At 43.3% G+C, this 25,425-nt stretch overlaps 1 protein-coding gene across 1 annotated transcript in view; it reads right to left on the bottom strand.

Moving 5' to 3' along the window:
• Positions 1-24,983, bottom strand: part of LOC308248038 (nuclear body protein SP140-like protein) — a 60,991-nt gene extending 36,008 nt beyond the window's left edge. Inside the window, exon 1 of the mRNA XM_080667970.1 lies at positions 24,867-24,983. Within this exon, the coding sequence (XP_080524096.1) occupies positions 24,867-24,898 (32 nt within the window). The 5' untranslated portion in view covers positions 24,899-24,983. The remainder of the gene's footprint in view (positions 1-24,866) is intronic.
• Between the last annotated feature and the right edge of the window lie 442 nt (positions 24,984-25,425).

Below are 25,425 nucleotides of genomic sequence, written 5' to 3'. Positions count from 1 at the left end.
TGTGGTTTAGTAATCATATGATAAGGCATAAACTAAAATTTTACAAGAATATCAATAATTTTCCTGGAACTTATCTTTTGTATTATTATACATCTGTCTATGCTATCTAAATATAGTACTAGTGGCCCGGTGCATGAAATTCATGCACAGGGTGGGTGTGTGTGTCCCTCAGCCTGGCCTGCACCCTCTCCAATCTGGGACCCCTCAAAGGATGTCCTACTGCTGGTTTACAGGGAATGGGCTTAAACCGGCAGTCGGACATCCCTCTCACAATCCGGGACTGCTGGCTCCTAACCACTCACCTGCCTGCCTGCCTGATTGTCCCTAACCACTCTGCCTGCCGGCCTGCTCACCCCCAATTTCCCCCCCCCACCAGTCTGCTTGCCCCCTAATGCCCCCCCCACCAGCCTTATCACCCCCAACTGCCCCCCGTGCCAGTGTGCTTGCCCCCAACTGCTCCCCCTGCCAGCCTGCTCACCCCCACCCTCTCTCCCCACTGGCCTGCTTGCCCCCAACTGCCCCCCTACTGGCCTGCTCACTCCAAATTGCCCCTCCCCACTGTCCTGATCACCCCCAACTGACCCCCACTGATGGCCTGCTTGTGCCCAACTGCCCCCATGCTGGTCTGCTCACCCCCAACTGCCCCCCCCGCCAGCCTGATCACCCCCAATGGCCCTCCCCACCAGCCTGATCACCCACAACTGCCATACCATCCTGGCCTGATCACCCATAATTGCCCTCCCCTCTTGGCCTCTAATCGCCTCTACCTCAGCCCCACCACCATGGCTTTGTCCAAAAGAATGTCCAGAAGGTCTCCTGGAAGGTCTCCCAGTCTAATTAGCATATTACCCTTTTATTAGTATAGATAGAGGCCTGGTGCACAGGTGGGGGCCGGCTGGTTTGCCCTGAAGCATGTCCTGGATCAGGGTGGGGGTTCCCTTGGGGTGTGGGGAGGCCTGGGCGAGGGGCTTGTGGTGGTTTGCAGGCCAGCCACGTCCCCATGGGGTGAGGGTCCTGGCAGGGGGGGGGGCAGCCTGGGTGAGGGGCTGAGGGCTGTTTTCAGGCTGGCCACACCCCCTTCAGGGGTGGGGGTCCCCGCTGGGGTGCCTGGCCAGCCTGGGTGAGGGGCTGATGGCTGTTTGCAGGCTGGCCAGGCTCCCCAACAGGGACTCTTACTCCATGGGGGCGTGGCCAGCCTGGGTGAGGGGCTGAGGGCTGTTTTCAGGCTGGCCACACCCCCTTCAGGGTGGGGATCCCTGCTGGGGTGCCTGGCCAGCCTGGGTAAGGGGCTGAGGGCTGTTTTCAGGCTGGCCATGCCCCTCAGCAACCCAGGTTCCCAGCCCCTCCTTTTTTTTTTCTCCAGCCCCTCCTTGAGCGGCGGCCAGGGCAGGCGGGAAGCTTGGCTTCCTCTGTTGCTGGGGGCAACCCAAGCTTCCTTGCTGGCTCCAGCTCCGTGGCTGCCACCGTCTTTGTTGAGTTAATTTGCATACTCACTCCTGATTGGCTGGTGGGCATAGCGGAGGGATGGTCAACTTGCATGTTTCTCTTTTATTAGTGTAGATACTGTATAAAAGCCTAAGCGACCATTACGACGGTCGCTATGATGCACACTGACCACCAGGAGGCAGATTCTCAATGCAAGAGCTGTCCCCTGGTGGTCAGTGTGCTCCCACAGCTAACTTCCTGTGGCTGGCCAACCTCCTATGGTCCCTCCACCCACCCAGCCCCCCCACCCCCTGGCTGCCCTGATTGCTGGTCAGGCTGTGGGACAACCCCCCCACCGCACAAATTCATGCACCAGGCCTCTAGTTGCTGTGTAAAATGAATCTTTTTAGACACCTTAATTTCAGAAGTGCTGCTGCTTTTTTTGTGAAAGTAATTATAAAGTCGAGTCTATAATTCTGCTTCTTAGTTGAATATTTTATTTCTCTGATAATGTTTTGTTTTTTAAAATATATTTTTAATAATTTCAGAGAGGAAGGGAGAGGGAGAAAGAGATAGAAACATCAATGATAAGAGAGAATCATTAATTGGCTGCCTCCTGCATGGCCCCTACTGGGTACTGAGTCTGCAACCCCAGCATGTGCCTTGACCTGGAATTGAACCTTGACTTCCTGTTTTATAGGTCAACACTCAACCACCGAGCCACACTGGCCAGTCTGATAATAATGTTTTAATAGATATTTTGTTTTCCTTAAGTCATGAAGACTCATAAGCTCCTCTTTGGAACTAGAAGAAAATTATTGGCTCTTTCTGGTGCCCAATATGCATCCGGGAATAATTATGTCACATTATTTTGTCAAACTCTATAAAAACAACAAGTTTCTGTTTAAAGATAGGAGATTGAAGAGAACCATTTGTGTTTCTCTCTTATTAAAATGCCACTAAATGATAATTAACAAATTGGTTTCATAATGACAAAGAGAATAGCAGGAGGCAATGAGCAAATGAGAGATTTCAACAACAACAACAACAACAAAAAATGGTCAGAAGAGTATACTAGTAATTGCTACTGAAAGCAAAGGTTGCTCCCTACAGTCATGAAGGCAACCAGTGTGCCCTGTGGTTATGATATCAATTCTCAGCAAATTTTAGCTGAGAGTATTTATAGTTTTCAGTGTAGATACCATGGAATCTTGAAGGTGGTAGAGATTGAAAGGGAGATACGGTGTGAACACTGCCATTTGGATAATGAAGAACAGTACAATGTACCCTTCATCCCTCAACTTGCATTCTGACCACCTGGAGCCAAGTAACCTCTCTGTTGCAAACATTGCTCTCCTTTCTAGCACCATATATTCCTGTTGCCGGTGACTGAATTTCATAGGTGGAATAAAACATCATGTATACTTATATGTCTGAGTTCTTTTGCTCATCACTCATGTTGTTAGGTGATTAGAAGTTTGTGCCTCTTATTGTTCAGTGTGTATACTACCATCTGTTTAGTCATTTCCTGTTGATGGACATTTGGATTGATTCCTGTTTAGGACTCATTTAAATAAAGCTGCTATTCTTGTATAAACCGTTTGGTATTATGTTTTTGTTTCCCTTGGGTAAATACCTAGGAATGAAATTACTGGGTTGCATGCTTAACTGTTTCAAAAATGTCAAATTGTTTTTCAAAGTCTATTAGAAATAGCCTTTCTAACTTAACTATTCCAATGTATGATGTGGTATCTAATATAGTTTTTTTTTATATTTATTTGATTACTGATGATGTTGGACACAATTTCATATGCTTATTGGGAATTTATATTCTTTTTTTTTGTAGTGAATTTATTTTATTTATTTATTTTTTAAATAAATCTTTATTCAGATTATTACAATTATTTCTCCCTTTTTCCCCCATAGCTCCCCTCCACCCATTTCCCACCCCACCTTCTGCCCTTACCTACCCCCCCACTGTCCTCCTCCATAGGTGTATGATTTTTGTCCAGTCTCTTCATGAACCCCCCATACCCCTTTCCCCCTGAGAATTATCAGTCCACTCCCTTTCTATGCCCCTGATTCTATTATATTCACCAGATTATTCTGTTCCTCAGGTTTTTAATTCACTTGATTTTTAGGTTCACTTGTTGATAGATATGTATTTGTTGTTCATAATTTTTATCTTTCCTTTTTTCTTCTTCCTCTTCTTTAAGAATACCTTTCAGCATTTCATATAATACTGGTTTGGTGGTGATGAACTCCTTTAGCTTTTTCTTGTCTGTGAAACTCTTTATCTGCCCTTCAATTCTGAATGATAGCTTTGCTGGGTAGAGTAATCTTGGTTGTAGGTTCTTGCTATTCATCACATTGAAAATTTCTTGCCACTCCCGTCTGGCCTGCATAGTTTCTGTTGAAAAGTCAGCTGACAGTCGTATGGGTGCTCCCTTGTAGGTAACTAACTGTTTTTCTCTTGCTGCTTTTAATATTCTCTCTTTGTCTTTTGCTCTTGGCATTTTAATTATGATGTGTCTTGGTGTAGTCCTCTTTGGATTCCTTTTGTTTGGGGTTCTGTGCGCTTCCTGGACTTGTAAGTCTATTTCTTTCACCAGGTGGGGGAAGTTTTCGGTCATTATTTCTTCAAATAGGTTTTCAGTATCTTGCTCTCTCTCTTCTTCTGGCACCCCCATAATTCTGATGTTGGTACACTTGAAGTTGTCCCAGAGTCTTCTTACATTATCTTCAACTTTTTGGATTTTTTTTTTTGCTTTTTGCTTTTTCGGTTGAGTGTTTTTTGCTTCTTTGTATTTCAATTCTTTGACTTGATTTTTGTGTTCCTCTTGTCTGTTTTTGGGTCTCTGTATAATATTTTTTATTTCAGTCAGTGTATGTTTAATTTCTAGTTGGTCCTTTTTCATCTCTTCGAGGGTCTCGTTATATTTATTGGCCTTTTCTAGGATATTCTTAAAAAGCCTTATAACCGTGGTTTTGAATTCTATATCCAGTCGTTTGTTTTCCTCCATTTCTTTCGTTTGTGATCTGATTCTTAGACGCCGCATTTTCACTGCTTCCCTGAGTTGGTAGATTTGTGTGCTAGGTTTCCAATTTGGCCCAGTGGGTCTGCCTCCCCAGTTAACCTGAGGTGGACACTCTTGGTGCACACCTTTGTGGACTGTGTGTACAGCCTTGTTGTAATTAAGTCTTTATTGTTGTTGGTATCACTGGGAAGAATTGACCTCCAGGCCAGTTGGCTATAAGGATCAGCTGTGTCTATGCTGGGAGAAGTCCGGTGCTGGAGACAGCCTTATAGGATTAGACTTGCCAAATTGCAATAGCCTCTGTGCTCAGCTTGGATGGGGTGGAGTCTCAGTCTTGGCTTCCCGTCAGCCTTGCCCTTGCGCGCACGTGTGTGCCTTCAGTCCTCTGCCTTCCCGGCTCCCGAGTCTCCGCCTGAGAGTCCAGACTCCCCCTACAAGAGCGTGGGTCCCCAGGGGCTCGCCTGGAACTGGGGTTCAGTGCAGTCAGAACTGGGGCTCAGTGCCATCAGGAGCCTCTGACTCCCTTCCACTAGGGAAAGCCTGTGGCAACCTCCGCAGCCTTTGTGCGCACTGGCGCGCGCGGACTTTCAGTCCTCCGCCTTCCCCGGCTCCCTAGTCTCCGCCTGAGAGTCCAGACTCCCCCCACAAGAGCGTGGGTCCCCAGGGGCTTGCCCGGAACAGGGGTTCAGTGCAGTCAGAACTGGGGTTCAGTGCGGTCGGGGGCTCCCTTCCCCCTTCCGCCAGAGAAAGTCAGCCAGGCTCTCAGCCGCCCTTCCTCTCTGCGCACACAAAGACCCTTTGCCGTACCTCCAATTCTCTGTGAGCTTTTCTCTATCCTTCTAGTTGTAGAATTTTCACTCAGTCAGCTTTCCTGCGTTTCTGGATGGTGTCCGTTCTGTCTTTTAGTTGTAGTTTTGAAATTGTTGTGTGAGGCAGCAGTTTAGGTGTTTACCTATGCCGCCATCTTGGTTTCTCTCCGGGAATTTATATTCTTTCTTTTGTGAAGTGTTTGTTCAGGTCTATGGCCCATTTATGTTATTGTGTTGTCTTTTATTTAGAGACTAGTGACCCAGTGCACAAAATTCATGCACATTAAAAGGAAATTAATTAGAGAAAATATTTTAATATTTCTATTTGCCCTTTCTCTATTATAGAAGTGTCAGAGATGAAAGAAAATTAGTAAAATGTATATGAAAATCTTCCTCCTGTCAGAGACTGGGGTGTGCCACAGGAACCAGAGTTAAGTCCCCACTCACCCACATGTGCCTCGAAATCATGTGAGACCCAGACATGGCCAGCCCCACCCCCATTGGGCTAGATTCAGACCCGGCCGGCCCCACCCCCATCAAGCCCCGCCAGGTGAGGGGCACAGCCTCAGGTCGCCTGGGATCCCCTGGCCCAGGCCAGAGGCCATGCATTGAGGTCTCCTGGCCTGGGTCAGGGGGCATGACCTGAGGTCCTCCGTTAAGCCCTGCCAGGTGCAGGGCACAGTCTCAGGTCCCCCGGCCCAAGCTGGGGCAGGAGGTACGCCTTGAGGTCCCTATCAAGCCCTGCCAAGCGGGAGGCATGACCTCAGGTCACCCGTCAAGCCCTGCATGGCAGAGGATGTGGCCTCAGGTTCCCGGCCTGGTGCCTGGGCGGGGGGCATGGCCTGAGGTCCCCTGGCCCGGCACTGGAGTGGGGGGCACAGCCTGAGGTCCCCTGTCCAGCCCCACCAGGCAGGGGGCACAGCCTCAGGTCTCCTGCCCCGACCCAGTGCCACATAGCCTTAGGTACCTGCTGATTGCTTGTTAAGGTTCATTATGGGAACTTGGCCTCCACTGTGGGTGCAGCCATCTTGTTATGGCGTGATGGTCAATTTGCATATTCCCTCTTTATTAGATAGGATGTGTAGGAGTTTGTTTTATATTATAGATACAAGCATTTTATTTAAAACTAGAGGCCCAGTGCACAAAATTTGTGCACTGGGTTTTTTTTTCCCTCAGCCCAGCCTGCACCCTCTCCAATCTGGGACCCCTTGGGGGATGTCTGACTGCTGGTTTAGGCCTGATCCCACAGGGCAGTTGGACATCCCTCTCACAATTCAGGACTGCTGGACTGCTGGCTCCCAACTGCTCACCTGTCTTCCTGCCTGATTACCCCTAATTGCTTCTGCCTGCCAACATGATCACCCCCTAAACACTCCTCTGCCAACCTGATGGATGCCTAACTGCTCCCTTGCCGGCCTGATTGCCCGCAACTGCCCTCTCCTGCCATCCTGGTCACCCCTAACTACCCTCCCCTGCCGCCTGGTTGCCCCTAACTGCCTTCCCCTGTAGGCCCGGTCCCCCCCACAACTACCTTCTCCTGCTGGCCTGATCACCCACAACTGCCCTCCTTTGCCGGCCATCTTGTGGTGGCCATCTTGTGGTGGCTGTTTTGTGACGATGTGGGGGTGGCCATCTTGTGATTACATGGAGGCAGCCATCTTGTGACGACATGGGGGTAACCATCTTGTTATGAAGTGAGGTTGAGACTCCACCTAGGCTTTTATTAGTATAGATAGATGTGGTGAACATTTTTCCCAATCTGTGGTTTGTCTTTCATTTTCATAAATCTGTCTTTGATGGGGATACATTTTAATTTTAGTGAAGTCCCATCTATCCTTTTTCTTTTGTGATTAGTAACTTCAATATGCTATCTAAGAAATCTTTGCCTACCCCAAGTTTATAAAAAACATACAAAAGCTAACATGTATAAATCTGGATTTTCTCTCTGTACCATTGATCTATTTGTCTACCCTTATGCCAAAAGCACATTGGCTTATAGAATTCTTGAATTCAATAGGAAAACTATTGTCTTGACTTTTCTAGATCTTTTGATTTTCTACACATCTTTACTAATAGAATAAAGTTGTTGGGTTAGTTTAATGCAGGAGGCAGGCAGCTTAGTGAAGGCTTCTCCTGAAGTGTGACTTACATGAGAAGCTCCTGTATAGAAATGGCTGGTGGGATATTAAAAATGGTGGCAGAGTAGGTGGATGCTGCACAGACATGCTCCCAAGAACAAGCTGGAATTACAACTGAAATACAGAAAGGCTTCCTGAATAATGAACAGAAAACTCACAGGAGAGAACCCTGATACCTGAGGACTGAAGGCAGAGATTGCATAGAAACTGGTAGGAGGGACAGAAGTGAGAAAGGGCTGGCTGAGAGCCCACAGACAGAAACTGAAGTCCTGGAGAGATATCTCAGCTATTGGGGGAGGGGGTGCCACTGAGAACTCTGGAATCTAATCCCCAAGCTTGGCTCCCCATCAGAGAGCACCAAATCTGAGGAGGGTACCCACATAACATCTGGCTATAAAAAGCAGTGGGGTGCTGTCTGCCAGGGAGTAACAGCTGAAAATTCAGGCACCCTCTTGAAGGGTCAACACACAAAAATTCCCTTTGTGCTCTGGCAGAGGGAGGGAGGGAGGGTGAAGTGGACTGGAGCTGTGAGAGCAGAACCCAGGACTGGGACTCAGAGGGATAAAGCTCAGAAGGCAGACACCACAAGTTGCCTGGGCTGAGTCATTCCTTCACACAGTGGAGGACATCTTTCCCACACAGACATTTGCCTTGCCTGGGGGGAAGACAGTCGACACACCCTATTGGAAAACACCTTGCCCTGAGACACTTAAGAGATTAAAAGTAACAATTAGCCTCCAAGAAGGGCAACTGCCCCACTCTGTTGAAAAAACTCTTGCTATACCTGAGGATGATTGCCTGGGGGCAATTCAAGTCAGAAGCCTATTAGTCTGTAGAAAGAGGCAGTCTCTGAAGGCTTTGAGTTTTTCTGATCCAATTAGTCAGAAACAGCCTTTAGCACTGTCCTGCTCTGGAGATTGAGAGGTGTAGAGGATCTACATAAAACATAGTCACAAACCCAAACAGACAACCAAAATGAGGAGACAAAGAAACAACCCCCAAATGAAAGAACCAGAGAATTCTCCAGAAGAAGAGATTAATGAAGCAGAAATAAGAAATTTATCTAAAACAGAGTTCAGAGTTATGATGATAAAAATGCTCAACAGTATGAAAAAAGATATAGTAACTATGAAAAAAGAGCAGTCTGAGATAAAGAATGACATAACACAAATAAAGAACACATTAGAAAGAATACACAGCAGATTAGGGGAAGCTGAGAATCAAATCAGTGAATTAGAAGACAGAGTTGAAAATATCAGTCAATCAGAGAACCAAAAAGAAAATACAATTAAAAAACAGAAGGACAGTTGAAGGGAGCTGTGGGACAATGTAAAATGTAACAATAATAGAATAGAAAGGATATTTATTGGGTTTTCCTTTAATCTATAGATAAATTTTGCTGAGAATTGATATCATAACAATATTGAGCTCCAATTTGTTAACATTGTATTACTCTAAATTTACACTGAGTGGCCAGATTATTATGATCTCTGAATGCATAATAATCTGGCCACTCAGTGTATGTATGTATATTTTAGAGGCCTGGTGCATGAATTCGTGCATGGGTGGGGTCCAGCCAGCCTGGCCAGGGGGAGGGGACATGGGCGGTTGGCTGGCCTGCCTGCTGGTTGAACTCCTGGTCAAGGGGACAATTTGCATATTAGTCTTTTATTATAAAGGATATACACTGAGTGGCCAGATTATTATGTGTTCAGTGATCATAAGAATATGGCCACTCAGTGTATGTAGTTTAAAAATTTTTTAGCTGAGAATATTTATAGTTTTCATTGTAGATGCCATGGACTTCTATGTTCATGCAGCATTATTTAGAAGAGCTAAGATCTGGAAACGATCCAAGTGCCCATCAGTAAATGAGTGGATAAAAAAGCTGTGTTACATTTACACAATGGAATACTATGCAGTTATAAACAAGAAGGATTTCTTACCCTTTGAAACAACATGGATGGACCTGGAGAGTATAATGCTGAGTGAAATAAGCCAGTCAGAGAGAGACAAATATCACATGAGCACACATATAAGTGGCATCTAATGAACACAATAAACTAACAAACAAAATAGGCCCTAGAGATATGGAGGCATGGAGAAGACTGACATATCTCAGAGGGGAGGGAAGGAGATAGGAAGAGATTAGCCAAATAACTTATATACATATTAGAGGCCCAGTGCACAAAATTTGTGCATGGAGGGGGGGGTTCCCTCGGCCCAGCCTGCACCCTCTCCAATTGGGGACCCCTTGAGGGATGTCCAACTGCCGGTTTTGGCCCAATGTGGGATCGGGCCTAAACCGGCAGTCGGACATCCCTCTCGAAATCTGGGACCGCTGGCTCCTAACTGCTCACCTGCCTGCCTGCCCGATTGCCCCTAACTGCCTCTGCCTGCCTGCCTGATCACCCGTAACTGTCCTCCCCTGCTGGCCTGGTTGCCCCTAACTGCCTCTTCCTGCCTGCCTGATCACCCCTAACTGCTCTTCCCTGCCGTCCTGGTTGCCCACAACTGTCCTCCCCTGCCAGCCTGATCTTGCCCCCAACTGCCCTCCTCTGATGGCCAATTTGGTTCTGATTGGTCGGTTTCTATGCCAGTCAGCATCAAAAGCTCCATCTCCTAGGCAGCCATTGGCTCCCCACAGCATCCAGATTTAGTTCTGATTTGTTCAATTCTATGTCAGTCAGCATCAAAAGCTCCACCTCCTAGGCAGCCATTGGCTCCCCACAGCACCCAGATTTGGTTCTAATTGGTTGGTTTCTATGCCAGTCAGTGTCAGAAGCTCTGTCATGGCAACCCAGCACTGACTGCAGGACTGACTTCCGGTTTGTCGTGCCTCAGTCGTTACTGGTCGTTACGACCCAGGGTTTTTATATATTAGGATATGCATAATCAATGGGTACAGAGGATAGTGTGGTTAAGGCTTGGGGTGGGCAGTGCTAAGAGAAGGGGGGTAAAGTGGGAGAAAATTGGGGGATATCTGTAATTCTGTCAACAATAAAATAAAAAATAAAGTAAATGGGAAAAGAAAAAAAGTAAAAAAATCTATACCAGTAAAAGGGTAATATGCTAATTAGACCAGACATCATCCAGACATCTTCTGGATGTCCTCTGGACAAAGCCATGGTGGCAGAGGCAGAGGCAGAGGCAGTTAGGGGCAATTAGGCCAGCAGGGAAGAGCAGTTAGGGGGTGATCAGGTGGGCAGGAGAGGGCAGGTAGGAGGCGATCAGGGAGGCAAGGGAGGGCAGTTAGGGGTGATCAGGCTGCAGGGGAGCAGTTAAGGGGTGATCAGGTCAGCAGGCAGAGGCAGTCAGGGGCGATCAGGCTGGCAGGGGAGCAGTTAGGGACATCAGGCCAGCAGTCAGAGGTGGTTAGGGGTGATCAGGCAGGCAGGTGAGCAGTTAGGAGCCAGCGGTTCCGAATTGTGAAAGGGATGTCCGACTGCAGGATCCCTGCGGGATCGGGCCTAACCTGGTAGTCAGACATCCCCCATGGGGTCTAGGATTGGAGAGGGTGCAAGCTGGGCTGAGGGGGACCCCCGCCGCACAAATTTTGTGCACCGGGACTCTAGTAAAATATAAAGAAAACAGCTTGCATTTTAAGACAAAAAACAATAAGAAGTATAAAAATTGAAACAGGATAAAAAAATATGAAAAACATTTAAAACACTAAATGTAAATAAAACCATGGTGCTATTGGGAGGCACAGGATCAAAAATGGAATTCAACAAGAGACACAAGGAAGACAAAGTGTCACAAAAGTTATTAAAATAAAAAATAGGCAAGTTACAGCATGCAGATGTCAACAACAAAACAAAAATGGTCTTGCAGTTAGAGGCTATTTTGAAAAAGGGGAAGAAAAGAAAAAGGGAAATATAGTCAAATCTCAGTTCCTGAAAATCTCCCATCTCAAACTTTGAAAAATAGACACAGGTCCACAAACCCCTCAAAAGACCTCATTAACCAACCTGGCCTTTAAGGTCTTTAATAATAGAGATGAGGAGACCCAAATCTAAAAACAAAGGTGAGATCAAGCCAAGGCTGAGGCCCAGATGGAGGCCTTCCAGCTCCTAGCTACCACTCTCATGAACCCCAAACAAAGTGCTGGTCCTCCAACCAAGGGGAAGTCAGGAGCTAAGCCTCCTCTGGGATCATGCTTCAAATGCAACAAGGAAGGACAGTGGAACAAGTCCTGCTCAAACCCAAGACCTCCACCTGTGCCTTGCCCAAGGGATGGAAGGGAAGGTCACTGAAAATCAGACTGTAATCTGGTCCCTTCAGGTTGGACCTCAGCAAGGCCACCCTCTGAATCTGGTTTGGAGCTCCCAGACCTCTTAGGACTGGCCACCAAAGACTGAAGTTGCCCAGGCAATGATAGGGCCCCACAGACTTACACCAACAGGACAGAACCTTGGGTAATGATTGTGGTGGCAAGTAAGCTGATCTCCTTTTTAATTGACACAGGTACCACATATTCTGCCCTTCCAAAATTTGCTGGGACCCTTTTTCCCCTCCTCAGTCTTAATCTCACAGCCATTAGCCACCTCACCTCTATACTGCATCTTACTAGACACCCCCTTTATCCACTCTTTTTTTGTCTATGGTGGTGCCCAACCGGAGTTACTGTGCATGCCCTCATAAAGCCCAATTGTCCTAAACCACAGTCAACTACCTCAGCTTCACTCTCTCAGCCCACAAGGCCAAGCCATTCCTTGGATTGTAAAAGCCTTATCTCCTAATCTCCTCCATGACTGTCCTCTCCTCTGGACAAGAAATGGTCTCCTTTCTTGGGCTCGCTGAGTACTTTTGCCTCTGAGTTCCAAACTTTAGTCTTCTCACAAAGCCTCTCTAGGACATGGTGAGGGGACCCTCACTGAGCCTTTAGGTCCCAAGGCCAGCATTCTCACCCCCTTTAATGCTTTAAAAACTGCTCTCACCTCAGCACTTTCTTACCCTCTCCCCTCCCAAAGAACAGTTTCTTTACTAAAACTGCAAATGCTTACTTAACAGTGCAGCTACTATGAGAAGCTGAACTCATTATCACTCAAACCTTAGCATGTTATCTCTAAGGAAAAAATGTGGCAGTATTAAATCCAAGTGGTTGGATGTCTGGAAACTGAAGTCCTAGAACAGGCTGTAGGGCCTGCTCCCTTCCCCCTCAGCCTTTTCTCGAGCCTCATATGCCTATACATAATTTTCCAAAGTCTTCTTTGGCAACTTAAAAGCTTTGGAGCATTGCTGGGTTAAATGATAAACATCTGAATATTTTTAATAAGTTTTAAGTTCACTTGATTTTAGCTTTTGTTACAGAAAATCTATAAAGTAGATTTAGAACTGTTAATGTACTGTCTTGTGATTTGTTAAAGGTATGTTTCTTGAAAGTGAGAATGTTCCTAAATGTCAGTCTAAGACAGTGGTCGGCAAACTCATTAGTCAACAGAGCCAAATATCAACAGTACAACGATTGAAATTTATTTTGAGAGCCGAAAAATGACTTCTGCGCCTGGGCCACAAAGTTTCAATCGCACTGTATGTGCGCACCCGCACGTGGTATTTTGTGGAAGAGCCACATTCAAGGGGCCAAAGAGCCGCATGTGGCTCACAAGTCACAGTTTGCTGACCACTGGTCTAAGAAATGCTGGCTGGAGGGGATCCAAGATGGCAGCTGACAGGACAGCAGTGAGGGAGATGGTGTGAGTGAGTGAGAGAGTGGACATGCAGGGAGTGTGTGTATGTGTGAGCGAGGGACAGTTATATTCCACAGAACTGTTGGGGACTGGCAGACCAGGCTCCCCTGGCTGGACAGCCTCTGCTACAGCTGAAATCCTTCCCAGGGAAGCTGGCTCTGCCACAGAGACTGCACCATCTTGAAGGGGAGAGCGGCTGTGATCAGAAGCCCAGCCTTACTTTCAACCAGGGAGACCTCGTATACCACCCAGGACCCTACAACCACAATGCCCAGGGACCAGTTGCCTCAGCTGTGAACTTATGAGCACTGAGACTCCAGCCTCCTTGGCTGCAGGCACCTAAAAAGTTTGTCCAGGGGGAGACAAGGTGGCAGCCTTATAGGCGAACAGGTCCTGCGCCTTCTCACAGAGCAGATAGAAGAAACAGCTGAATCGAATAACATCCACTTGGAATTGGTGAATTAAACACAGCTGGTGAGGAAATCCGTGGATGGAAAGATCAGAGATCGCCTGGAGAGAGGTTGGATCAAGGATCTGGGCTCGAGGGAGAAATGTGCACAGCTGGGACTAGAGTCTCAGAGGGAGACTGTGCTGCACCAAATCCCCATCCCTTGGAGTCAGTGTAGCCCTCAAATGTGAAAGGGGGTCCACAGGGCTGCTGGCAGTGGGGAACTCTAAATTTAATTCCACAGTCATGGGAGGCTGTACCCAGAAAGGCAGCCTGAAGTTCTACACTGGTCACACAGTGCCCGGGAGAGAAAGACACGAGGCGGTGCAGTTGCTCTGTCTTTATAATTTTCTTGCTTTCACTTGCTAAACCCAGTACATAGGTTCTTTCAATTAAAAACACTCACTGAGTCTGCAGGGGAAGGTGGTTTTTGTGGAAACTGGGGAGCAGAACAGGGAGAGATGATCAGGGACAGTCCATCCCTCCAACCCTGAATAGACATTTTTCTCCTGAAAACCAGGCTCCTCCTAGCAGTACAGCCGCACCCAGTCTTGAGCACAGCAGGAAAAGGAAGATTCTAAATACCCCCAGGGAGACCTGGGGGACTGGGTTGAGGGGCCATTTGGTCCCGAAAACTAATACAGAAACACCACCACCCAGGGGCCATGTCAGAAATAGACGCTTGTGTAAATACGACTGAAAGCAGGCAGAGAAGCAAAGTGGGCAGATTGATCCCGCCTGCTTGAAACCAAGGTTGTGACATATGATACAGAGGAGCAGTGGATCTCTGGGAACTTCAACACTGTGCTGACTACCTGACAGGAAATAGATGTGGCAGGCAGAACAGTAGAGAGGGGTCTTAAACCAGCACCCATGGGACATTAAAGTTCCACTGAAGTGAATGAACTTCACTACTTCACTTTTTTATCTTTTACTTAAGAAACTAAAAAAATTTTTCACTTTATTTTATTTATTATTATTTTTTTTCACCTTTCTTTTTTTAAATTTTTATTTTTTAGGTTAGTGTTCTACATTCTATTTTTATTTTTTATCATTATTTTACTCTATCTCATTTTTTTTCTTTATGCCAACAGTTTCTTCCTCACTTTTCCCTTTCTCATCTTGTTTTTCTTCTCCTTATCCTGCTTTAGTTTTTCTCTATCCTTTCTTTTTACTCCTTGTTAAAAATGGATCTTCTTTATCTGCTTTATTGACACGTTACTATTAAAGTAGTCTCTTTTGGCCTACTCATATAATCTAATTTCCTCTTCCCTACTCCAAGTCCATGCACACTTCTCTTTTCTCTTTCTTCACTAGCCAAATTTCTTTTCTTTTCTTTCTTTCTACTTGTTGTTTGTTTGTTAGTCTGTTTTTTTATTTTATGCTTTTGTTTTTCCTCTCCTCACTTATCTTCTACTAATAGCTTAATTAATTCAGTCACCAACTCAGGCTTATCTGCTCTCTATTCTCCTTTTCCAAAAACAGATGAATACATAAATAGATAGATTAAAGAAAGGGAAATATATATATATATGTGTGTATATATATATATATATATATATATATATATATATATACTAATTTTCTTTATATATATATTTTAATATATATTTTAATAATTTTTTTTCAATTATTATTTTCTATTTTTTTTGAGTATTTTGTTTTTTACTTTTCTTCTTATACACCAATCTACCTCCTCTATACGGAATTGTGGCCACTTCCCCATTCATTCAATTCCTGTACCTTACCTTCTGGAAATAAGCTCTGCTTCTTCATATTGAGCTTCCCTCCTTCTTTTCTGGGTGTTTGTTGCTTGCATTTTTTGGATTAGTTGTTGGTTTTTTGGAGTTTTCTCCCCATATAATATATTTTTCCCATATTTTTCCTTCTTTTGCTTTTCTCTCTTACCTTTTATCCTTTTTTCAATATCATTTTTGTGCTTTTTCCTCTCCCCTAATTCTCCTTTCTCTGGTGGTCACCTTTATTTAGGGTTATTGGTATCATGAATACATTTGTGTTTTGTGCCCTCTGTGTTGTATCTTGTCGAGTTGTATTTTGTGCCTTTAAGTCATGGTAGAAAGTGAGCCACATAACCAGATACCCTGAGAGGAGTGAAAATGGGAAGACAAAGAAATAGCCCCCATATGAAAGAAAAGAAGGAATCGCCAGAAACAAAATAGAGGCAAGCAATTTGTCAGAGAAAGAATTCAGAGCAATGGTCATAAAGACACTGAAAAGGATGAAAGACAAATTCAACAACATGTGTAAGAACCAAGAGGAAATGAAGAACCAAGAAGAAATGAAGAATGACATAGTTGCAATAAAGAACACAATAGAAAGCATCAACAGTAGACTAGAAGAAATGGAGGACTGCATCAGCGAGCTGCAGGAAAAAACACCCAAGCAGAGCAGCAACTGGAAAAAAAAAAAAAAAATCCTTAAAAAACAGGAGGAAATTACAGGGAACTCATACAACTTAATAAAAGGAAGATAAACGATCCAATAAAAAAGTGGGCAACGTACCTAAATAAATACTTTTCGAAAGAAGACAGAAGGAAGGCCAAGAGACACATGAAAACATGCTCAAAGTCACTAATTATCTGAATGATGCAAATCAAAACAACAATGAGGTACCATCTCACACCTGTCAGAATGGCTACCATCAACAAATCAACAAACGACAAGTGCTGGCAAGGATGCGGAGAAAAAGGAACCCTCGTGCACTGCTGGTGGGAATGCAGACTGGTGCAGCCGCTGTGGAGAACAGTATGGTATTTCCTCAAAAAACTAAAAATGGAACTCCCATTTGAGCCAGTAATCCCACTTCTAGGAATATATCCCAAGAAACTAGAAACACCAGTCACAAAGGATATATACACCCCTATGTTCATAGCAGCACAATTCACCATAGCTAAGATTTGGAAACAGCCTAAATGCCCATCAGCAGAGGAGTGAATTAGAAAACTGTGGTACATCTACACAATGCAATACTACGCTGCTATAAAAAAGAAGAAATTCTTACCATTTGCAGCAGCATGGATGGAAATGGAGAGCATTATGCTAAGTGAAATAAGCCAGGCAATGAAAGAAAAATACCACATGATCTCACTCATTTATGGAAAATAAAGAACATTATAATCTGATGAACAAAAAGATAGATACAGAGGCAGTAAAGCATCAAGTAGACTGTCAAATTACAGCAGGAAGGCTGGGGAGTGTTGGGGAGAGGGGGAAAGAGATCAACTGAAGGACTTGTATGCATGCATATAAGCACAACCAATGGGCACAAGACACTAGGGGAGTGGGATGAGGGCATGCGACAGGGGGTAGGGGAGGCTGGGGGAAGGTCAATGGGGGAAAAAAGGAGATATATGTACTACTATGTGTAATACTTTAAACAATAAAATTAAAACAAACAAACAAACAAACAAACAAAAAAACAGGAGGAAAGCCTAAGGCAAGCCTAAGGCAGCCGTGGGCAAACTACGGCCTGCAGGCCGGATCCGGCCCATTCGGCTGTTCTATCCGGCCCGCGGAGCCGAAAGAACGGAGGGTTCTCTTGCTCTCCCCTCCGCTCCTTTACTTTGAATTTATATTAGTTTATACAAACACTCCATCCATGCTTTTGTTCCGGTCCTCCGGTCCAGTTTAAGAACCCATTGTGGCCCTCGAGTCAAAAAGTTTGCCCACCCCTGGCCTAAGGGAGCTTTGGAAATGAAACAACATTCGCATAATAGTGGTGCCAGAAGAAGGGTAGAAAACCTATTTGAAGAAATAATGACAGAAAACTTCCCTGATATTGGCAAGAAAAAACTCACACAACTCCAAGAAGCTCACAGATTCGCAAACAAGATGAACCCAAAAAGACCAACACCAAGACACATTATAATTAAATTGGCAAACACCAACGACAAAGTAAGAATATTAAAGGCTACCAGAGAGAGACAGAAAGTTACCTATAAGGGATCGCCCATCAGACTATCTCCTGATTTATAAACGGAAACACATCAAGCCAGAAGGGAATGGAATGAAATTTACAAAGTGATGCAAAACAAGGGTCTGAATCCAAGAATACCATATCCAGTAAGGCTATCATTCAAAATTGAAGGTGAAATAAGGAGCTTCACAGACAAAAAAGGACTAAGGGAGTTTATTACCACCAAATCAGCAATGCAAGAAATGCTAATGGGACTGCTGTAAAAAGAAATATGAAGGGAAGAAGGAACACAGGCATAAAGAATTAAAATGGTGACAAAGAAGCACCTATGAATAACTTTAAATGTAAATGGATTAAATGCCCAATGGATAGTTGAATGGATAAGAAAACATGACCCATATATCTGCTGTCTATAGGAGACCCACCTCAGAACAAAGGATTCACACAGACTGATAGTGAAGGGATGGAAAATTTTTTTTCAGGTATATGGAAATGAAAAAAAAAAAAGCTGGGGTAGAAGTCCTTATATCTGACAAATTAGACTTCTAAGTGAATGCCATAACAAGAGATAAAGAAGGCCACTTCATAATACTAAAGGGAGCAATTAAACAAGAGGATATAACTCTGGTAAACATATATACACCCAATGCAGGAGCACCCAAGTACATAAGAAAACTTGTAGAAGATATCAAGGGAGAGATTGAAGCAATAAACTCATTATAGGGTACTTTAATACACCACTAACACCACTGGATGAATCCTCTAAACAAAAAATCAACAAAGAAACATCAATCCTAAATGACTCACAAGGTCAGATGGAATTAATTGGTATCTTCAGAACATTTCACCTCAAAGCCACAGAATATACATTCTTCTCAAGTGCACATGGGCCATTTTCAAAGATAGACCACATATTGGGACACAGGCAAAGTCTCTTCAAATTCAAGAAGATAGAAATCATACCAAGCATCTTCTCAGATCACAATGGCATAACATTAGAAATCAACTACAATAAAAACAATGAAAAAAAATCAAACACCTGAAGGCTAAATAGCATGCTACTAAACAATGATTGGGTTACCAAAGAGATCAAAGAAGAAATAAAAAGCATCCTAGTAACAAACTACAATGAAAACACAACAATCCAAAATCTATGGGACACAGTGAAAGCAGTCTTGAGAAGGAAGTTCATATCTCTATAGGCCTATCTCAAAAAACAAGAAAAATTGGTAATAAATTATCTAACCGTACAACTCAAAGAATTAGAAAGAGAGCAACAAGAAAAGCCCAGAGTAAGCAGAAGGAAGGAAATAATAAAGATTAGAGCAGAAGTAAATTACATAGAGACCAAACAAACAACAACAACAACAACAACAACAACAAAAACAATACAAAAGATCAACAAAACCAAAATTGGGTCTTTGAAAGGATAAATAAAATTGATGAACCTCTAGCCAGGCTCATCAAGAAGAAAAGAGAGAGAACCCAAATAAACAAAATCAAAAATGAAAGCGGTGAAGTAACAACTGATCCCACAGAAATACAAACGATTATGAAAAAATACTATGAACAACTATATTCCAACAAAATGGACAACCTAGATGAAATGGACATATTCTTAGAAAAATACAAGCTCCCAAAACTCAGTCAGGAAGAATAAAAGAACCTGAATAGGCTAATAACTACCAAAGAAGTTGAAGCAGTAATCAAAAATCGTCCAGCAAACAAAAGCCCTGGTTCAAAAGGCTTTACAGGGGAGTTCTACCAACCATTCAAAGAACTAAAACCTATCCTCCTCAGACTATTCCAAAAAATTCAAGAGGAAGGCACACTTTCAAGTTCTTTCTATGAAGCCAGCATTACCCTAATTCCAAAACCAGATAAAGACATCACAAAAAAAAGACATCACAGGCCAATATCCTTGATAAATATAGATGCTAAAATTTTAAACAAAATTCTAGCAAAACGGATCCAGCATTATATTAGAAAGATCATACATCATGACCAAATGGGATTTATTCCAGGGATGAAAGGATGGTACAATATCTGCAAATCAATAAATGTGATATATCACATAAACAAATTGAGAAAAAAATTACATAATTATATCAATTGATGCAGAAAAGCATTTGACAAAATCCAACACCAATTCTTGATTAAAAACTCTCAGCAAAGTGGGAATAGAGAGATTATATCTCAACATAATTAAAGCCTTATATGACAAACCTACAGCCAAAATCATACTCAATGGGCAAAAACTAAATCCATTTCCCCTAAGAACAGGAACAAGACAGCTCACTTTCACCACTCCTTTTCGATATAGTACCGGAAGTGCTAGCCATAGCGATCAGACAAGAAGAAGAAATAAAAGGCATCCAAATTGGAAAAGAAGAAGTAAAACTGTCCTTATTCACAGATGACATGATATTGTACATAGAAAACCCCAAAGACTCCATAAAAAAACTACATGAATTCAGCAATGTAGCAGGATACAAAATTAACACCTAGAAATCTATGGCCTTTTTATACACCTATAATGAACTCACAGAAAGAGAAATGAAAAAAAGACAACCCCATTTACCACTGCAACAAAAAAATTAAGATACCTAGGAATAAAATTAACTAAGGAGGTAAAAGACCTGTACGGAAAAAGTATAGGACATTGAAAAAAGAGATAAAGGAAGGCATAAACAAATGGAAGAACATATCATGTTCATGGATTGGTAGAATCAACATCATTAAAATGTCCATACTACCCAAAGCAATCTACAGATTCAATGCAATCCTCATTAAAATACCAAGAGCATATTTCAATGACCTAGAACAAACTCTCTAAAAATTCATCTGGAATAAAAAAAGACCCCAAATAGCCACAGAAATCCTGAGAGGGATCACGATACCAGATATCAAGCTATATTACCAAGCCAAGGCTCTCAAAACTGTCTGGTACTGGCACAAGAACAGATATATAGACCAATGGAACAGAACAGAGAACCCAGAAATTGACCCAAGCCATTATACTCAATTAATATTTGACAAAGGAGGCAAGAGCATACAATGGAATCAAGACAGTCTCTTCAATAAATGGTGCTGGGAAATTTGGTCAGATACATGCAAAAAAATGAAACTAGATCACCAGCTTACATCATATACAAAAACAAACTCAAAATGGCTAAAGGACTTAAAAGTAAGATGGGAAACCATAAAAATCTTAGAAGAATTCATAGCAGCAAAATATCAGACATATGTCATAGTAATATCTTTCCCTATACAGCTCCCAAGGCAATGGAAACAAAGGAGAAAATAAACAAATGGGAGTACATCAAAATAAAAAGCTTTTGCACAGCAAAAGAAACCATCAACAAAACAATAAGAAAGCCCACTACATGGGAGAACATATTTGCCAATGCTATTTCAGATAAGGGTTTAATCTCCAAAATTTGCAGAGAACTCATACAACTTAACAAAAGGAAGATAATCCAATCAAAACATGGGAAAGGACCTAGATAGACACTTTTTAAAAGAAGACATACAGAAGGCCCAGAGACATATGAAAACATGCTCAAAGTCACTAATTATCCGAGAGATGCAAATCAAAACAACAATGCGGTACCATCTCACACCTGTCAGAATGGCAACCATCAACAAATCAACAAACGACAAGTGTTGGCGAGGATGAGGAGAAAAAGGAACCCTCGTGCACTGCTGGTGGGAATGCAGACTGGTGCAGCCACTGTGGAGAACAGTATAGAGTTTCCTCAAAAAACTGAAAATGGAACTCCCATTTGACCCAGTAATCCCACTCCTAGGAATATATCCTAAGAAACTAGAAACACCAATCAGAAAGGATATATGCACCCCTATGTTCAAAGCAGCACAATTTACAATAGCTAAGATTTGGAAACAGCCTAGGTGCCCGTCAGCAGATGACTGGATCAGAAAACTATGGTACATCTACACAATGGAATACTATGCTGCCATAAAAAGAAAGAATTCTTACCATTTGTAGCAACCTGGATGGAATTGGAGAACATTATGCTAAGTGAAATAAGCCAGGCAATGAAAGAAAAATACCACATGATCTCACTCATTTGTGGGTAATAAAAAACATTATAAACTGATGAACAAAAAGATAGATACAGAGGCAGTAAAGCATCAATCAGACTGTCAAATTACAGTGGGAAGGTTAGGGAGAGGTGGGGGAAATCAGAGATCAACCGAAGGACTTATATGCATGCATATAAGAATAACCAATGGATGCAAAACATTGGCGGGTGAGGGCATGTGTGGGAGTGGGGTGGGGGGGGCAATGGTAAGATATGTACACATATAATACCTTAATTATAAATAAATAAATAAATAAATAAATAAAAATAAAATAAATAAATCTTTATTGTTCAGATTAAAAAAATAATAATAAAATAAAATTATAAAACAAGTTGTCTCCACCAGGTTACAAGCCCTACTTGTACTCAGGAAATACCACCCCTAGTCTCCATCACAACCTCCTTTTGTGTCCAGGCCTCATCATCCTTCTGACCCCCAAGGCAAAGAATATGGGCCAGGTACAGGTGTAGAAACTCACCAGGGCAGAAATCTCCAGATGCCTAGCAAGGGAGTAAAACTGGAAAAATAAGAACCTTGCCCCTAGAGTAAATTATCCTCCCCTAGCAAATAACTAGTCAGGCAAATAAGACCTCTGATTTTTTCCTCCCTAAGAAAATATCTAGGCCTCAGTTGTATTTCAGCTCCAGGCCCAGAAAACAGCAAAACCAGACAAGTGACACTGTGACAGCTTCAGGACCAGCTTATACCTCCCAAGTCACTCAGCAGGACCGCTTTCAAGCTCTCACAAACCAGTCTTTTGGGGAAATCATGCTGCTTTGACTTCTCGTCCAGCTGACTACTATCAAAGTCCATCCCTCTGTGATCTTGATGTCACCCTCAGCAGGAAGTAAATGACCTTTGTCCCTACTCCATAAAACAAAAAAGCTGGAATGTTAGGTTTGATTGAGCAATTGAATCCATACCTCTCCCCTGGGAACTGACTTTGTACACCGGTCCTCTAGTCTATAATAATAAATGTGTAATATGCTAAATAGACTGGACAGCTGAATGACCTTCTGGAAATCATTCCAAACATCCTTCCAGATGAAGCCGCCACGGTGGGGGCCGAGGCAGAGGTGGTTAGAGGTGATGAGGCAGGCAGGCAGAGGCAGTTAGGGGCAATCTGGCAGGCAGGTGAGTGGTTAGGGGTGATCAGGCAGGCAGGCAGATGAGCGGTTAGGAGCCAGCAGTCCTGGATTGAGAGGGATGTCCAACCGGCAGTTGGACATCCCCTGTGGGGTCCTGGATTGCGAGAGGGTGCAGGCTGGGTTGAGGGACCCCCTCAGTGTGCATGAATTTCATGCACTGGGCCTCTAGTCCTATATAATAAAAGGCAATATGCAAACAGACTGAACGGCAGAACAACTGAACAAGCAAACAACTGGTTACTATGATGTGAACTGACCACCAGGGGGTGTGCGTGGAACATGGTGGGCATTGGCAGCAGGTGGCAGAGTGCAGAACATGGTGGGCATTTGCCACAGCGAGATGGTAGAGCAGGTGAGCAGGGGCACCAGACCAAGGTGGGGCACTGGTCACTGTCATTGGGGCAAGCCTCTGGTGGTTACTGAAAATTCTTTGCTCCCACATGTTGCGGTCCTCCCGGCACTCACACCTGCTGCTGGCATGGGTCCTTTCAAGGTGCATGAATTCATGCACTGGGCCTCTAGTTTGTAATAATGAGGGTGCATCTATCTTATAAAATCAGTACTATAATAATTTTTTGCTCTAAATTTGAAAGCTTTAATAAGATATAAGCCACCATAAAACAGTTAAAAGACAAGGAAGTATATTTATAAAGTTCAGACTACATAGCAAACTCTCTCTTATCATTAAAGAAAGAACATTCACCTCACCTGATTACATTGGCCCAAAATAAAGCAGCAATTGACAGACCAGGCAATTTACTGTAAATGGCCAATAGGCACAAAAACCTGTTCAATTACCCATGTAATCTGAGAATGCAAATGAATAGGATGCATCCCTTATCCAGCACCTCTGTGAAGTCTGGGTGTGGAGAGTTGGCTCATGGCTAGTGGTAGCAGAATATAGTGGTTCAGCCACTAGGAAGGAAATTTGGTAGGATCTATAAACAATTAAATATTAGTATCCCTTACCTCAACAATTTTACCTTTTGGTTTTTGACATAGGACAAACACTTGTACATATGCAAAAACAAAGAAATGTATAATTGTTATTTATTGTGATTTGTTGGTAAGAGTAAACAACTGAAAAGAACATAAATGGTTTAAATGAAACATAATTTAAAAATTTTGGTATATCAGTTGCATGGTGTAATATGTAGCTGTTAAGAATGAGGTAGATCCATATATTTATTAACGTGAAAAGACCTCTAATAATTTTAATATTAAAAATTTTTAAATGTGAAATGCAGAATGATATATACAAAATAATCTTATTCAACAAAAAACGAGGCACATATTATTTTTTAGAAAAATAAGTTACATGTGTAAATGTGGAGAGAAAGACATAAAACGCTATGCCCACAATATTCAACAGGACCAGGATTGGAAGCTGCAGTGGGGTCGGTGGTGAAATAGAACTTCCCCTTCTACATACATCCATGTCATTTGAAATTTTATGACCACGATTGTGTAATGTGTTTCTTTTGTATCAAAAAGATATCCAATCAAACATATTAAGTAATGTTATTTCTGACCCATTACTAGAGAAAAAGAATTTCTAGCCTTTGCCTTGTCAGAGATATAACCCATTACAAAGCAGAAATTCAAAGTACAGATGAAACTACTCAGCCTGCATTATTCTTTCCCATCTTGTCTTTCCTCTTCCTTTTACTCCCTTAGATCAAGATCCCTGGGGGAAGAACCCAGCCCCCTAGCCAGAGACGGGAATAAGCCCAGGCTGGTCCCTCCACAGTTCAGGTAGGAGATCAAGGCATCCAGAATTTTATATTTTCTAAAGTATCCACTTAGGAACAGCCTAGGTTAAGGCAGTGGGGGCCTGAGGGAAATGAGAGAATTCAGACGTCATGAGAAAATAACAAATCACTGTCTCAAAGCATCAGAAACGACAAGAGTCCTGTGAGTTGTGGCAGCTACACTTACACCAGCAGCTGTCCCTTTGCAGTTTAAAGATCTGATTCCTTCACTAGTATTCCTGCATTTCATTACATTGCACATGAGTGTTCTTGTAAAGCAGGATGAGGTCAAGGTTTAGACAAGGGTCTAATGACACTCACTAAAGCAGCAGCACACCCAGACAGAAAGTTAAAGGAAGGGAGACAGAGACTGACCTGGTGCTGAGGTCGCTGCCCCCACTGGCCATCGTCTTGCCCTGGGCCTTTCTGGGCCTGGAGCCCTCCTGTGTCCCCAGCCTCTGTCTAGTGTAGCTGCCCAGCCCTGAGCAGGAAGTGTGTACGATCACCCAGGGAGAGCTCCTCCCAAACGGGGAAATTAGAAGTGAAACTAACTTTTTGAGTGTTTTCAGACATGTCTCCCTCCTTCTGCAGCCCCACAGTAGTTCTCAGCCATCAGGACATGTGGCAGCACTAATGGAGGACAAGGAGGGACAGGAGGGACAGGAGGGACCAGGGGAGGAGCAAGACCAAACCCCAGGAGTCCCCTTGCTTGTGCAAAAACATGAAAAACACCTGTGAATCCTACTGTCCTCACCTGATGCAACTTTCTAAGAGGGTGCAGAGACCTGATGCTTTAGGTTGCAATGTTCAGAAACAGGACTGGAGAAGCAACATTCTCGAGAGCAATGGTTTCCACATTTGTTTCCCTGAGCCCGACTTCATCTGGCTATAAATAAGGGTTCTCGCCCTATTTCATTTAAGATACAGGGGAAGG

The sequence above is a fragment of the Plecotus auritus genome (assembly GCF_963455305.1).
Source record: "Plecotus auritus genome assembly, chromosome: 5".
In the NCBI taxonomy this organism is placed as follows: domain Eukaryota; kingdom Metazoa; phylum Chordata; class Mammalia; order Chiroptera; family Vespertilionidae; genus Plecotus; species Plecotus auritus.
This window is presented reverse-complemented; position numbering and strand designations above follow the sequence as displayed.